At 41.8% G+C, this 16,035-nt stretch overlaps 1 protein-coding gene across 3 annotated transcripts; it reads right to left on the bottom strand.

Annotated features, from left to right (window-relative positions):
* Window positions 1-6,976: 6,976 nt before the first annotated feature.
* Window positions 6,977-15,008, bottom strand: Sgk1 (serum/glucocorticoid regulated kinase 1). 3 transcript variants are annotated; one of them, XM_027938454.3, is made up of 12 exons: window positions 14,846-15,008; window positions 12,064-12,139; window positions 11,604-11,679; window positions 11,103-11,207; window positions 10,912-10,995; window positions 10,663-10,794; window positions 10,296-10,408; window positions 9,850-9,973; window positions 9,285-9,380; window positions 8,881-9,036; window positions 8,685-8,774; window positions 6,977-8,166 (listed from the first exon to the last, which is right to left on the bottom strand). In XM_027938454.3, the coding sequence occupies exons 1-12, from the start codon at window positions 14,877-14,879 to the stop codon at window positions 7,999-8,001; spliced, it is 1,254 nt and encodes a 417-aa protein (XP_027794255.1). In that variant the 5' UTR covers window positions 14,880-15,008; the 3' UTR covers window positions 6,977-7,998. The 3 variants fall into 3 exon arrangements, with proteins under 3 accessions (XP_027794255.1, XP_027794252.1, XP_027794254.1); XM_027938451.3 differs by lacking the exon at window positions 14,846-15,008 and adding an exon at window positions 13,092-13,262; XM_027938453.3 differs by lacking the exon at window positions 14,846-15,008 and adding an exon at window positions 12,281-12,425.
* Between the last annotated feature and the right edge of the window lie 1,027 nt (window positions 15,009-16,035).

The raw sequence follows: 16,035 nt of genomic DNA, 5'->3' as shown, positions 1-16,035 counted from the left end.
TGAAGGCATGGAGTTTATGACCCCTTAGAACCAGAGGTGGCTTCCAGTCTGACATTTTTATTCTCTGTGATTGGAAAGGTCAGGATAGTTCACAGCGGAGTGACTCGCAAGAATGGTTGGAAGGGAAAATATATTTTAATCAGGAAAGTCAGGAATAATATCCAGGTATGCCTTAAGACATAGAAGAGCTATTTAATGACAGAAAAACTAAGATGGTGTCCATGCTGGCTTAGAAAGATTGTAATTAGGGCAAAGTAGCATTTGGAAGGGTGACCTGTAAAAGGCTCTGAAGACCTTGTAGGCAAGGCAAACATAATACATAGTTGCAAAGGACAACCTTGAAAGGGAATGCTCCAGCCCCAGGGAACCTTCCACTTTTGCATGTTCACGCTTTTTTTTTTTTTTTTAGCAATAACCAGATCACTGTGTCTATATTCAACACCAGATGAAAAAGTCAGCATGTACATCGATGTTCATAGCAGCACAATTCACAATAGCAAGACTGTGGAACCAACCTAGATGCCCTTCAATAGACGAATGGATAAAAAAAAAATGTGGCAGTTATACACAATGGAGTATTACTCTGCATTAAAAAATGACAAAATCATAGAATTTGCAGGGAAATGGATGGCATTAGAACAGATTATGCTAAGTGAAGCTAGCCAATCCCTAAAAAACAAATGCCAAATGTTTTCTTTGATATAAGGAGAGTAACTAAGAACAGAGTTGGGAGGAAGAGCATGAGAAGAAGATTAACATTAAACAGGGGTGAGAGGTGGGAGGGAAAGGGAGAGAGAAGGCAAATTGCATGGAAATGGAAGGAGACCCTCATGGTTATACAAAATTACATACAAGAGGAAGTGAGGGGAAAGGGGAAAAAAAAACAAGGGGGAGAAATGAATTACAGTAGATGGGGTAGAGAGAGAAGATGGGAGGGGAGGGGAGATAGTAGAGGATAGGAAGGGCAGCAGAATACAACAGACACTAGTATAGCAATATGTAAATCAGTGGATGTGTAACCGATGTGATTCTGCAATCTGTATACGGGGTAAAAATGGGAGTTCATAACCCACTTGAATCAAAGTGTGAAATATGATTTGTCAAGAACTATGTAATGTTTTGAACAACCAACAATAAAAATTAAAAAAAAGAAAAAGTCAGCATGCCCTGTAAGGTTATGTTGCACCCAAATTTGTTAAGTACCAGAATCACAAAGTGAGGTTTTGAACTTTTTAAAAAAACAAACAATTTGGAAAACTTTTAAAAGAATCAACCAGACCCCGCCTCTAAAATTCTATGTTAATTTTAGCCAAAAGATTGATTCCTTTAAATTCTAATTTAGAAGCACCTGTTATTGGATGCTTTTCTGCTTGTGCATGCATACTACATTTCTGAAAGGATATGTTGGAAAAACTAGTTGTATTGATTCTTTTCAGCCATGAGAAATTGAGATAGAAGTAACTGAGATGATTGGAAGATTATTATCTACTTTTTATCCATCTGGTTCTTATTTATGTAACCATAAGCAGGTTATCTATGCATAAAAATTAAAAATTAAGGAAACAGCATTTCGTTAACATTCTTTCCTCCTCATTATTCCATCTTTTGTTTGATATATTTTTAAATAATTTATATATATTTGATTTGAAAAAAAATGCATTTTCTCTAAATTTTTCCCAAGGTATTCATTATTAGGTAGCACGTAATATAATTCAATCATGAGATCATTTCTCTCTTTTTAAGTGATCTTTCAGAGGGAAATATAGTCATTATTTTCAATTTTGATTCCAAATTATTTTCAGCTTAATTTTAATTGATCTAATTAAATAAACTTTAACTTTATTATTGTCAAAATAGTAGATCTGTGCTAAACTTTGATAGCAACACTGTAATGTACTTGGAATTAAATGGTCTTGTTCACTTTGGGAAGTGCAATGACTTTGACCTCTGGAATGCTATGTTCAGAGTCTATCAAGATAGTGGGAAACTAAGATGAAGCATGATTGTGTTGAAATCCAGTTAAGATTAACAAATTGGTAGACACTCATCCATTTTATTTGTGTATATAACGTGACACTGTTTTATGCTGATGACTCTTGGTCTACTGTTTACAAGAAGTACCTGTCTGCATGTATATTTTCTTGTGAACAGTCTGTACCTTTTGTATTGTCATTACTGAATCGTCATCATGCCAGCCAGGACACACCAGGTGGAACACAGGACAGAGAACACCGAATATAAGAAACAGAACCCTGCCCATCAAAGTCCATGGTTTCCAAGACATCCAAATACACAAAGATATCTGTCTGAACACAATGTAACAGGTAAATGCTAAATAAACATTAAAGATTGTTATAAGCATTGCTGCTAAAGTCCTTCACAGAAAACTAGGGGAAAGCAAAAAAAAAAAAAAAAAAATATGTACATTAAATATGTACTCATCTAGCCAAGTGCATAGTAGACAAATTAGCCACAGTGGTCTAAGCAATAATGATTTCATTTTTGGTCTGGGTAATAAGTTAATGATTTCCATGTAATAAGAAAAACATTTAAATAATTTATCAAATTGGGCTTAATTGATTAGGATAAGCATGCTTCTTTTAATAAAAGTAATATTCCCATTATCACCTAGAAAGATGTTAACATCTCTCTTCCCAATACAAGGCGCAAGGCATGTGGAATAGGATTTTAGGAACTTTTGGTGACTGAGAAGAGAAATTCTTTCAAAGGATAGGATAAAGCTTGATTACGTTCTGTAACATTTTGCCTTGCAGATGAAATTGGTTGATTCATTATATCCTGATGTTGAAAACACTGGTAGATGACCTTCTCCTTCACATGGTTTTCAAGAATGTGAATCAAGAGCAACATGAATAGCATGAATAGCTCCATCTCCTTGTCAAAAATGATTTTTTGACAGCTTTTTAGGATATTTCTCCTATAATCTAGGACAGAAGAGGGGGTACTGAGAAAAGCATTGAGTAGTAAAGGAAGAAGTAGATTGGTTTTCGCTTAATTCCAAGTCCTTCTGGCCTTGATCAGGGATTGCTGTGAAAAGATGGACACTGGCTGCGTTTCTGCTCCCAAAGAGACAAGTTAGGAGAGGCTGGTCCAAATTAGCAGTTTTGCCCAAAGCTAGAAAGCTGGTCAGTATACCTGGGACTTTGATCCAGGTCTTCAGAGTCTCTTCCTTTGGCAAATGTCCCATGCATTGTGCTTATGCAAGTTGTACCCACCATTACCACCACTGCCAGCCCACTAAGTTCTGCTTTAGCCTCACTTTCAAGGTCCATTTGATTTTGGACAGTCTGTCTGTATCATCCCTATCTCTTTAAGTATCTTTTTTTTTCTTTTGGTACCAGCTATTCAATTCAGGGGCACTTAACCAGTGAGCCACATTCCCAGCCTTATTTTTTTATTTTTTTGTATTTGATTTAGAAAAAAGGTCTCACTGAATTGCTTAGCACCCCACTTTTGCTGAGGCTGGCTTTGAACTCACGATCCTCCTGCCTCAGCCTTCCAAGCTGCTGGGATCACAGGCATGCGCCACCGTGCCCTGAAAGCATCTTTTTCCTTAAACAATCTGAGAACTCAGCAACTTTGTGTTGCTAAGTTGTGTCAGGTGTCCCTCCTACATGGTCTCATAAATTTTTTTCATCAAGGCACATATTATGATAAAAATGTTTATTGTTATATAACAAATATAAAGAAAAGTTTATGTATCATACATAAGTGAATAATTTGATGAAATATCAAAAGGCAAAACCTCCTACCAGCAGCACCCTGAAAACCGTCCCCTTTGTAAACACCCTATCATTACCTCCTCAGTCCTCCCCAAGGGTAATCATATCTTGACTTCCAAATCCATTTATCTTGTTTGTCCTGCTTGTAAATTTTATATAAATCAAATCAGACAGTCTTGTTTCTGCTTGTGAGATTTCTTCCTTCTATTATGTATAGCAATTCTTCATTCCTTTCCTTTGGATAATATTTCATTATATGAAATCACACTAATTTATTCATTGTATTATTGATGGGTAATTATAATTTTGAATTGTTCTATTTTGGAGTTAACTTGATAATATTACTATAAACATTATTATATATATATACACTCAGATATGTATTATATGTATATATAATATATAAAATATATAATATATAGATACATATATATGTACATATATACACATTATATATATATATATATATATATATATATATATATATATATATATATATATATATATGTATTTTAGAGCTGTGGACCAAACCCCAGGCTTCTTGCCAGGGAAGTGCTCATAGGAGTGATATCTGTAGCTCCTGAAAATTTTTTTATTGAATATAAGTGGAACTAATAGGGCATAAATTATATGATACCTAGAAGGCACCTTTGTAAAATCTCGTGCATTAATAAATGAGTAGTCATAACAAGCACACATGTGTTCGCTTTTATATCCATTTGTCACCTCTTAGGAACATGTTTTCAAGCATGGATGGGCATTGGGCCCAGACTGCCATGATATGACATCTGAACTGACCAACTTACTAGCCAGTTTCCCCACTTTTAACATCACTGGGTTGTTAAGCAGATTGAATAAATTGAACATAAAATACTGAAAGCACTGCCTGGCATATAGTAAGAACTCAGTGGGGTTAGCTATTACTGTCCTTGTCCAGTCCTTAAAGTTCACATGCCATTGAAGTCCCTAGAACTAAAATTGGTTAATAAGAATTTTAGGGCATCCCCTGCACCTAACCCCATAGAGAGTCTCTGGACTTTTAAAGTTCCCTTTACTCAACATTCACCATCTGCTGTATATTGTGCACTGGTGCATGTCACTCCAAGGAGATTAGGGAAGATAGTGACTGGCTTATTCTTCATAGTAGCAGTGGTTTTAAGAGTCACATTTTAACTTATGGATATCTTAGCTGAGTGTGTTCCCTCTAACCCATATTTGAGCTGACCCGCAGTTGGAGAGCCATGAAGTGTGTTGTCTTGCTTTCAATCATCACACTCAAATGGGGGCTGACTGGGCCTCTGGGAATATGCTTGCAGGGATATGTCCCATTCCCTTAGATCAAAGATATCTCCGCATGTAGGTTATTTGAAACCACAGAGCTTAGTAAATATTTATCATTTGTCTATTGATCCCTGTTCTTTCTTGACTTCCCTGTTCTTGGCTTGTTCCCTTCCCACCCACTTGTGCTAGATTTAATCTCCCATTCATGTGACAACACTTGGGACTCAGCTGGCATCTCTGGGTTCTAGAGAAATGCACAGCAGATCTTATAACTGACTATAAACCAATAAATTGGATCTTTACCTTTGAAAAGTTAAAAAATTCATGGTCTACAACTGCTTCCTGAATTATCTATACTTAGAGTATAAACTCCTACTGCAAGAACTGTGTTCAGATAAAAGTGTGATTTAAGCATTTTTGTTCAAGGAGGAATTCATAACTTTTATTGATAATGAGAATGAAAGGGAAATATGTGAAACATCTCCCCAGCAGGCACTAATCTTTACTAGGAAAATGCATGGTTTGGGATCTATTTTGCATTTGGTTTGATAGGGACTTTAATATCTAGCTAATGTCCATAGAGCAGTATCTCAGCTGCAGAGTCTGATTTTTGGTCTACCTTGTGAAGGAAGTTGTTGACTCAATTTGATCCCACTCCTTTGCTGGACTAAGAAAAGGACTAAGAGATCTCCAAACATCTGTTCCATGCTTAGAAGCCTTGGGTGTGGAGAGGAGGAAGTAAAGTAAAGGGAGGTGGATTTCAAGAGGATTAAGAAGAAAAAAGGCCACAGCTTTCCCTCAGGGAGGTCTGGTTAGAGGGTATGCAGTAGGCTAGATTGTACTGGTAAGATTCACTCTTTGGGGACTCTATTTGCCAGATACTTGTGTGAAAGGCCTAGAAAAATGAGAAAGTTCAAACAGTTTGAACTTGAGATGATCTCCTAATATCATGCCACCTTCCTTTCTCCCACAGTACAAATTCTAGCAGCATGAGTTCCAGGAGAAGGCTCTGCAGACCACGCCTAGATGATGCTGAGCCCTGCAGTGCTGGATTTCCTGGGCTCCTGTCATTATAGTGTTCCTGCAGGGTCCCTCTTAGGAGACTGCCCTGAGTACTTTTAGAAACCAATACCTTACCTTGCCTTAGTGTTTTCATTGTTTTAATTCTAAATGAATCCATTACTGCCCCTTCAGCAAACTAATATCCTAACCCTCATTAGAACTTTCTCCTAAATTTGCAAACTATTATTTTGATTTACATTTCAATACTTCTTTTGTCATTTCCAGCAGGCTCTAAAAGGACAGTGATCTGTACAATTTGAAACTGCAAATCCCTAGCACTCAGAATAGAGCCTGGCCCCCAGGAGACTTAAATATTTGTTAAAAGAATTACCTGTTACTTAGGTTAAATGTCAGGACAAACAGTCCACTTGAAAAAGCAGGCAATAAATATAGGGAACATTACTTCACAGCTGTCTTGTAAGATGGGTAAGTTGAAAAGGATTTGTTTGGATTCATGACTGACACCATAAAATGTTTCTAAAGATATGGAATAGCCAGGTGTGGTGGCACACACCTGTAATCCCAGTGACTCAGAAGGTGGCTTAGTGGTTTAGTACACTGAGTTCAGTGGTATGGTACACTGGGTTCCATCTCTAGTACCATGCATACACACACACCACCCCCCACCAAAAAAAAAATGTTCTCTTTATTTTTTTCTACTGCTGAAGATGGTGAACCCAAGGCCTCATGCATACATAGGCTTGCAGCCTACGGTGACAATAGACACCTGTTGATACTTCCCTGGAGGCAGAAGGCACTGCTGCTATTGGAAGTATAAACTAGTAAGTTGGATATCACAGCAGCATTTTCATGGTTTTAAATCTTAAATGGATCCATTATTGCTTCTTCATGAAATTATGTAAAGTAACACAAACCACAATTTTTGTAAATATTTTTCAAGGTTTTATTGCAAACCAAAATTGGTTCATTGCACACACAAAAAAGTTGTGTGGTAGGAAGGAGGGATTGTACATATTATAACCATGTTAATTACAGTACATTAAAATGGTGGTTTACATTACAAATAAGCCTGTAAGTTTAAATATACTAGTGTTATAACCCAATGTACAGACTTTCTTTATACAATACATACAATTATCAGGAATGCCAAAAAAAAAAAAACAACACATAAATAATGCCCATTTTACAGGTGACATTTTAAACAATGAAAACACCAAACGGCTTCAACAACTGGGGCATTGGTCCATAAAAACCCTTTCTAAAAATAGAAATATTTGTAGCAGCAATGCTTTCTTTTAAGCATCTGGATGCAAGTCATTGCAAGACCATTTCAATAAATTTTAGTTATTAACAATATCTTACAAAAAAAACAGTCTACACATAAAATTTATCTTCCAAATATGGAAGAAACAAACAATGTCCCACATTGTAGTGTCCTGCAAGTGTCACATTGATGCTTATAACAAAATCCATCTGTGATCAGGCATACCACACTCATACCATTGTTCACATAGTATATCCACAAGGAAAAATAAAGAACTGAAACACTCTGCGATAGGAAAAGCTTTGGAGCTAACACGATCTCAGCAGAAAAGGCACATTTCAGAATATTCCTTATCACAGCCCAGACAGACCCACAGAAGATCCTTCTTAGATCAGCATCTTCCTCCTAAGGAGATCGTTGCATCTGTCTAGGGCGGGACGCTAATGCTCATTTCAGAGATAGCACCACGTTGGAAGGAAGGATAAAAATGAAAACCTCACGAGCTCACTGAGAGGAGGGTGTGCTCTTTGAAAAGCTTCCAGGAAACAGTGTGCAACAGGATTGCCAAGCTTCCAGAGATGTGCAAATTCTCTTTTAAGATGTCCTGTCAGCTGGCAGCTCTGCCCAAAGGCTAACTAAAACATTTAAAACACACATGAAATCCTTCAAAACCACCCCTAAGACTGTTCAGAGGAAAGAGTCCATGGGAGGTGCATATGAAAAGCCCAGGAATGCCTCAGCAGCTTCCTTCACACTGGCTGTGATGAGGATGCTGTCAGGGGACCTGCCGATGGAGTTGGGGACAGGCTCTTCGGTAAACTCAGGATCGAAATGCCGCAGGTCGCTGGGCCCACTCTATTACAGGAAGAAAAAAAATACAGTCTCAGAATGCACATGGTTACTTGACAGGGAAACCTTTGGGCTTCAAATGCTGGAAGCTCAAGTCTTTAGGATGCATACAAAAATTCCCGTAATCCTCCACTTCAAGCACAAAACCCCAAAGGCCATAAATAGTTTAAACCATGAGACTAATGTTTACTTTTTGTCTCTTGGTGCTTTGATAAATATGTTTGAAAAAAAAAAAAGATTTGTTGAAATAAAAACTCTACTTTTTCTCTGGGAAAATAATGGGTCTATGGATAAAACATCTGCCAATTTTCTCCTTGTTTTGTAAATGGGATCTTGCTGTGTTACCCAGGCTAGAATCTAACTCCTGGGCTAGGGTTCTTCCTGCCTCAACCTCCTGAGTAACTGAGGTGACAGGTGCCCTCCCCATAATTTATTTCTTCAAGTCCTCCCCCACCACACCCAACAAATCTGACTTTTAAAAAATGGCCTTTAGGTCTCAGTAACTTAGACAGGGAGATACTCACCACATTTGGGTTAAAAGGGGGTGTTATCTTCTTATTAATGAGATCATCCCAGTTAATCAGAGAGAAGAAGACGTGATTCTTAATCTCCATCTGTTGAGAAGAAACCAGATTAATTTAGCCAGGCAGAATTCAATAAAGGCAGTGAGGTCTAGTGTACCTCTCAGAGGGCCCAGGAGAACAGGAAAACATGACTCACAAAGTCGTCCTTGGCACCGAGCCTCTTTGTCCTGTCCTTCTGCAGGAGGCCCTCCAGGAGATGTCTTGCAGAATTTGTGATATTTGGTTTCAACTGGAGGGGCTTGTTCAGAATGTTATCGTACATCTCGGCTGTGTTTCGGCTGTAAAAAGGAGGCTGTAAAAGGGGGGGGGGGATTATTTTCTATTGAATTGGAAGTTTGGTATAGCATATTACCAACAAAGAAAAAGGTAACTGCAATATATTAAGCTGGACTTCAGATATTCTTATAAAATGACCAATATGCCTCTTATCAGTTTGAGATAAGCTTACTCTCAAACTCAAGTCACAGAAGCTAGGCCTAGATTTTGGCAAGAGTGTCATGGAAATGGGTAGTGTCCTATGGTTCCCTAGGTGCTACTCACCAGGCCATACAGCATCTCGTATAAAACAGCCCCCAGGCACCACCAATCCACCGTCCTGTCATAAGGCTGCTTATGAAGTACTTCGGGTGCAAGATACTGCAAGGCAAATCAGGAAAACAAGAATTTAGAAACTGCTTTGAAACCATGCAATTGCAAAACCAGGAATGGACTTTGAAAAGTGTGCAACACTTAAGAGTGCAACTCTCCAAGGGTGCAACTTGGAGAATATATTTCTTTAGATTACTTCTGAATAAAATCTCAGTATTCTTTGAGGCTGACTGGCCTGCAAGGTGTACAGATATTTAGGAAGGAACTGGACACCCACAGGTATCTTATTTGGGTCTTCAGACACCTTTTATGGTATGGATCTTACAATTTGCTAGTTTCAATTAAAGTAACAAAGTCCTGTAATTTCTCATGTTGCAACAAAGAGTAAGTGTATTTTACTTGCACTGAATTGTATTGAGAAATCTCTAGGGTTTATTCTCTGGGTGTTGAAAGAATTATTTCATATCTCTCTCCTGGAAGGAGGGGGAAGACCAGGGACCAAATCAAGAGCTCCTACCTCAGGTGTGCCACAGAAGGTGGATGTCGTGCCATTGTGTTCAATGTTTTCCTTGCAGAGTCCAAAGTCAGTAAGGACAATGTGTCCCTGTGAATCTAGCAAAATATTCTCTGGTTTTAAGTCTCTGTTAAAAAAAAAAAAGTGGTTGCAAAGGTTAATTTTACTTCATAAGAAATCTTCTGTAAAGATAGTTGCTACAGATATTACAAGCATTTTTTAATTCATCATGGTAGTATAGTAAATAAAAAAAGGAAATCCTTGTTATGCTAATCTATTCTGGATCAGATGCAATCTTAGTTGGCTGGTTCCCTAGTGGCAGGAGTCAAGACTACTCACATGCTGAGGAACAGGGTTTTAGGTGATCAAGTTGCATATAAACACAAGTTAGTCTAAAATATGTCTCTTTTCTACCCTGGAAAGTGGCTTTATGGGATTCATTGTCTCACCTATAAACGATGTTCAGAGAGTGCAGGTAACCCAAGGCACTGGCTATTTCAGCAGCATAGAAGCGAGCCCGTGGTTCTAGGAAGCAGCGCTCCCTCTGGAGATGGTAGAACAGCTGCAGGAGACACAGGAACAAAATAAGTCTGGGCTTCCAAAGCATTTACTTAGTCCTGACATAGAGAGCTAAGGAGAACAATTGCAGGAAGTGGCTCTAAATAATCTATTAATGATTTAAAACCTGGTAGGTTAAAGGAAATGCTAATTCTGGTAACTTTTCTCCCCTAAGTATTTTAAAAAATTTTTTTCTGGAACTTAAACTAAGCAAACCCCTTGAGACCCCAAGAACTAACTTCTACTCCCCCAGCTCACCTCTCCTCCATTAATGTAGTCTAGGACAAAGTACAGTTTGTCGGCAGTCTGGAAAGAGAAGTGAAGGCCCACCAGGAAAGGGTGTTTCACATTCTTCAGTAGAACATTCCGCTCCGACATAATATGCTTCTCCTATGAAAAGGATGATTAAGATTCAGTGACAATTTTCAACTTGGCACCAAAATTTCAAGACACTTATTACTGAATAAGTGTCCAACTATAGCCCCAACCCACCAGTATATCTCATACCTCCTTCTTTTTCAGGATTGCTTTTTTCTGCAAAACTTTGACTGCATAAAATGCTTCTTCTGCCTTGTGTCTTGCTAGAAGAACCTAAAATTTCAATAGAAAAAATAATTTTTTAAAATCCTCATTCACAGAGAAAGTAAAATGATCACATGGAAGAGTATATTGTAGAAAGTCTTTGGATGTGAAATTACCTTTCCAAAACTGCCCTTCCCAATTACTTTCAAGAAGTGAAAGTCAGATGGTTTAGCATGAGGATTGGATGATGGACCAAGGTTGATTTGCTGAGAAGGACTTGGCTAGAAAATAAAACATTCTCTCTTAATATCATTAATTCAAAGGAAGATGTCTAAAATAAAGTACAGGCAATGAAAAAGATTTACAACTACAAATGACCAAGAGAAGTTACTAAAACACTGACAAACACATTCAAAAATGACTTCACCCACACATCATTTAAAATGAGTACGAAAATTATAGTCATGCTGCCACTAATACAATCATGCTGCCACTAATAGATAAAAATTTTAATAGAATAAGCCTTTAAAAATGCTTCACTGACTTAATACTTAAATACTTATGAATTAATGAGGCATTCTTGCCTTGGAGCCAATTTCTATAAGTGCTATCTTAAATGCAGAAATATTAATTTACAAATTTCCTCCACAGATGCATTACAAATAAAGAGTACTTACTGGAGGAGAAGGGTTGGCATTCATAAGCTCGGGCTCCTGAGGTTGGGAGATTTTCAAAATGGACTGAACTTCAGGGCTGCAGAGAGTAAAGGAACAATTTAGAAACTCCTAACTCGCCACTAGAGGGCACACCGAGATAAACAGTGAACTTCTGATTCAAATGTTCCCGGACAATTCAGTAATTGAAGTTGAAAACATCCAAATTAAAGAAAATAGCTCAAGAAAATGATAACCTAGTTAAATACAGAAATCAGGCTTGTCAGTGGCGATAGGTTGTGAATTAAATAAGACTTTTGGAAAAATTTATTTTACCTCGCCAGGACAAGCTCAGTTTTCAGATAATTTTAATGTTTACAACGTTTCCAATAAACGAGAACGTAAGGAGACTTCCCTGAGTGAAGTCTTTGATATAAGTCTTTTATCGCCTCCAATTCCCCCCCCCCCCCCCCACGAAACTTACTGTTTGCACGCATAGGAGTTATTGGCAATCTTCTGAATAAAGTCGTTCAGGCCCATCCTCCTCTGTTTCATGAAAGCTGTGGATTAAAGAGGAGAAAGAAACCTTTAGACCGTTTCCTAACGTCGGACGCCACACAAGCCATTCCGATCCCGGACCTTCAAAACGTTTCCACTTAGCGAATCCCAGGGTAGAAGCCCAGCCTTCCTCCTACACTCACCGATGAGAATCGCTACCATTCCCCTCATTCTGGAGTAAGTGAGGGTGCCTCTAGCAGCCTCGGTTTTCACCGTCATCGCCACCGACAGAGCACAGAGAACCTAGGCTGACGGGAGACCGGCTTGGCCAACACTGCGCTCGGGCGGCTCGGGCGCCTTTATAAGTACTGCGCCTCCGGGGGCGGGGCCTGGGCCACAATGAGGAAGCGCTGGGAGGCCCCGCCCCGGCCCCGCCCCCGCCGCCCCGCGGTTAGCCCGCGGCGTTGCAACTGGTGGCCGGCGGTAGGGTCCCCTACTAGCAGCCGAGCTCCGGGAGGGGGCGAGGAGCTCGGGGACCGTGTGGGGAGGGCCGGGCGCGGGGCGGTTATCAGCCTTCCCGTCCGGAGAGGACAGCGTCGGCAGAGGGGGCGGGGAGGGCTGGGGAGCCCGGGGTAATTTTCCATTTTTCCCATTTATTGGGTGAGTCAAGAAAAATCAGGAGAGCGGCGTGGTAACCGGCGTGGCTTTGGACCCGATCGCAGCCTCCTCGCTGCTTCACCCTCTCGGCCCTAACATCCTCACCGGGGGCCCCCCCAGCCCTGGCTCCGCGGCGCGACCCGCCCAGAGTTACTTCTCGAGTGCATGCGGCTTAGCGCCCCGAATCTGCGCCGGCAGAGTGGGTCCCGGGCGCCTGGCGCGGTCCCCCCGGCTCCCACCGCCCCTTGACCAGGACCTGCATCCCCAGCCCCTCTTTGAAGCCCCGCGAACCGGGCAGTAGCCGAGCAACTCTGGCCAAGAAGCCGAGTCCCCAGCGGGACGGGCGGCGGCGCTTACCCAGTCCGCTCAGCAGGAAGGACTCGCTCCTTTTCTGCGCCTCGGCCCTCTTTTTGTGACGGGGCCGGAGCAGCGACTCGAGCCGGGCCCTAGCCAGCGCGCCCTGCATCTCCCCCATGGGCAGCGGACTGCGGGGCGCAGCTAGCAAGAGGGACCGGCGAATACTGACGTTTCCTTGAAGGAGCCGCCGTGACTCAGGCCGGGCAAGATTTCCTGCCCCAAGTCCCAAAACAAACAAATGGCCCTTGTGCACGGCCGAGTCGCTTCCGAAAACGCCTTTTTTGTGCTTTTGGCCAAAACCAAGCAAGGCTGAAAAATCCCAGAACTTGGAAGAGGAGGAAGGAAGGAAAGAAAGAGGGAAGGGGGGGGGGATTAGGAATGTGTAGGGGAGGGGGCGGAAATAAAATAAGTCTCTGCACTAAAGGGGGGAAAAGTACAAACTGCATTTCACTTTTTTTTTTCCTAAAGTAATCTGAGAACATTCTGTCCGTTCCGCACGTTTTTTTCCCTTACATTTTTAATCCCCGCCATGCCAAGAACACGTGAGAAGGTGGTAAGAGGGGAGCAGTGACTTCGCTTGGAACCGACCTGGGGTGACCCTGGCATCTTAGATTCCTGTTCCTCTCATGAGGCCTGCTCCTCTCCCGCTCTCCCACCTGAAGGTCACATTGTATTGCTTTAAACCCCCTTTGTCCTCACATTCCCTACCCCTCTTTTGGTTTATCTCTGTGCTAACCCGAGTCATTTGCCACCTCGCTTTTTCTCACAAGTTCCCATATAAACGAAGATCACTAACTCCTGAAAGATAAGCCAAGACACTCCGCTCCCGAAACAGAGAAGGGAGGGAAGGTGGGAGGCGGCGGCTCTGGCACGGCAGGGCAGCGAGGCCGGTGCCTTACAGTAACCCCGCAATAGGGAGCTGAAGTCTGACTGCTGGTGCGGGGACGCGCGCCAGCGCTGGCCGGGAAACTAAGCACCGCGACTGGACCAGGGGCAGGGAAGACGGCTACATATTACCAATATTCGCAGCACCGGTACCTGGCGCTTGCTGGTGCTGTCTGCTGTGGCTGCCCTGCGGTGACCCCTTGCTGCCAAGGACTCTGCTACTTTAGAGCTGACACACTCCAAATTACCAGCTGTCAAACCAGGAATAGCATGCGAAGCGCTTTTCCCTTGGTCTTGGAAAGGGGTTTGTTTTGCAGGCACAGCCTCCTTATTTGCCCTAATATGATCTTTAGTCTCAACAGCTTTTGGGTTGATCAGTTGGGGCAGTCAGAAACTGGGAAGAGTATAGCATTCCCTCTCCCAGAGACTGTGGTTGGCAAATTTTGCTCTGCACCCACTTTAAATAAAAGCATTTAGTATTGTCTGAAATTGATCCTCCAACCCAAAGCAAGGTGAATTCAATTGCAAATCAGGTTAACTGATCCAAGACTATTTCCCCATGCATGGATTCTTAAGAGCATATAACTTTGTTATTGGCAGCACCCCCCTGTTGCACGTCTCACCCCCCAGGGCTCATCCCAGCCCTGCTCAGACCCACATTGTTCCTAATCCTCTTGAGCAGAGATTCCTGAGATCACCCAGAAACACTAACCTTCACAAAGTTATTTGCTTATTTAAAACTTTAAGAAAACTTCCATCAGAGACCCTCCCCCCCACACACTGCCTCATGTACTTTCCCTATGCCAAGTAACCCCAAATCCTTAAAGCATCTGTTTTACCCACCCCATTATAGTTCTCAAAGAACAAACCTTTCCAAGGGGACTTAATAACCTCCTCTTTCATTCTTCGAGTTGCACAAAATATGAAGGCTCTGGATTCTTTTCTGGAGGCTAGAGAAGTCAGTTATGGCTGGAGTAGCCTCCCAGCTATGTGCCTGTGATAAGACTGGAAGCTCTGAGATGACAAGGGAGCATCAGACACAGGCAGCTGTCCTTGTTGTTATGAACCCCACTTTATATAAAGGGAATTTACATACAGGAAGGGAACAAGCTGCAAAGTTCAACACTGGGCCATTTATTCCCACTCCCCCTCCTTGCAACACCATCCAGAAGATTACAGTCATCAGCGTCCTAGGTTTATTACACCTCCAGCAATACACACAAGAAATGTAACTTAACTGATTATCATCACAAATCAGTCCAGAAAAATTCAAAACACATGAACAGGATTCATTTTCTCAAAGAAGCTCTGTTGCATGCATTCCAGGATGGATGTGGAATTCAAGTTAGAGGACTCTAAGTGGATAGAGAAGAGGCACAACCATATATTTGTGGTTGGAACAGAAAAGGAACAGTCTGATGTGCTCCTTCCTCCCCCTACCCTAATGTTCAGCTCTTGGAGACCAGACCGATGGTCTGCTAAACTTATCATTTAGCAGAGAGAATCAAGTTGTTGAGACTGGCTTTTCTTCCAACCGGATACCTGATGGGTGGAGCAGGCGCCCCCTGTTCTGTCCCAGCAACCTACTAAGACTTCCGAACAGGAAGGTGACACACGGCGGTGGTGGGGAGGGGAAGCGGGAGAACTGTGTGTGACGCGCCCGTTAACACTGCACAGGCTTTAGGTTGCCCTGTGGCCGCTATTCTGGCGCTTGATCTGTTCTTCCTTCCTGTCGCCAGCCTCTTTCTTTGGTCCAGATAGTCCTCCTACCGGGAGGGATCCGGCCCCTTCCCTGTTCCTCCCTGGTAGTGAAGTTGCCGGAGTCGCCTTACGCTGCTGATTAATGCAACCTAGAGGGCGATCGTGTTCTCTGGGAGAACCACTTCAGATTCCACGAATCCCCCCATTTGTCTCCGGATGTTTAATCAGTCCCAGAAAGTTTCTCCACAACGTCTTGTGTAGTCACAGAAAATACAGATGTCTTGATAGGAGACCTGCTAATTACCCCCCCCCCCCAGTGCCCCCAAGCCAATCGTATCACATTTATGCCTCAGTGCGG

The sequence above is a fragment of the Marmota flaviventris genome, chromosome 6 (genome assembly GCF_047511675.1).
Source record: "Marmota flaviventris isolate mMarFla1 chromosome 6, mMarFla1.hap1, whole genome shotgun sequence".
In the NCBI taxonomy this organism is placed as follows: domain Eukaryota; kingdom Metazoa; phylum Chordata; class Mammalia; order Rodentia; family Sciuridae; genus Marmota; species Marmota flaviventris.
This window is presented reverse-complemented; position numbering and strand designations above follow the sequence as displayed.

Bases quoted from the DNA above. Each gene is read 5' to 3' on its own strand.
- Sgk1 (XM_027938451.3), bottom strand. From the start codon at position 13,209: ATGGGGGAGATGCAGGGCGCGCTGGCTAGGGCCCGGCTCGAGTCGCTG. The intron at 10,996-11,102 runs GTAATTTCACAT...TTGAAATTTTAG, and splicing joins GGAAGGGCAGTTTTGGAAAG to GTTCTTCTAGCAAGACACAA. The intron at 8,775-8,880 runs GTGAGTCATGTT...TCTTCTCAACAG, and splicing joins TCGGTGCCAAGGACGACTTT to ATGGAGATTAAGAATCACGT.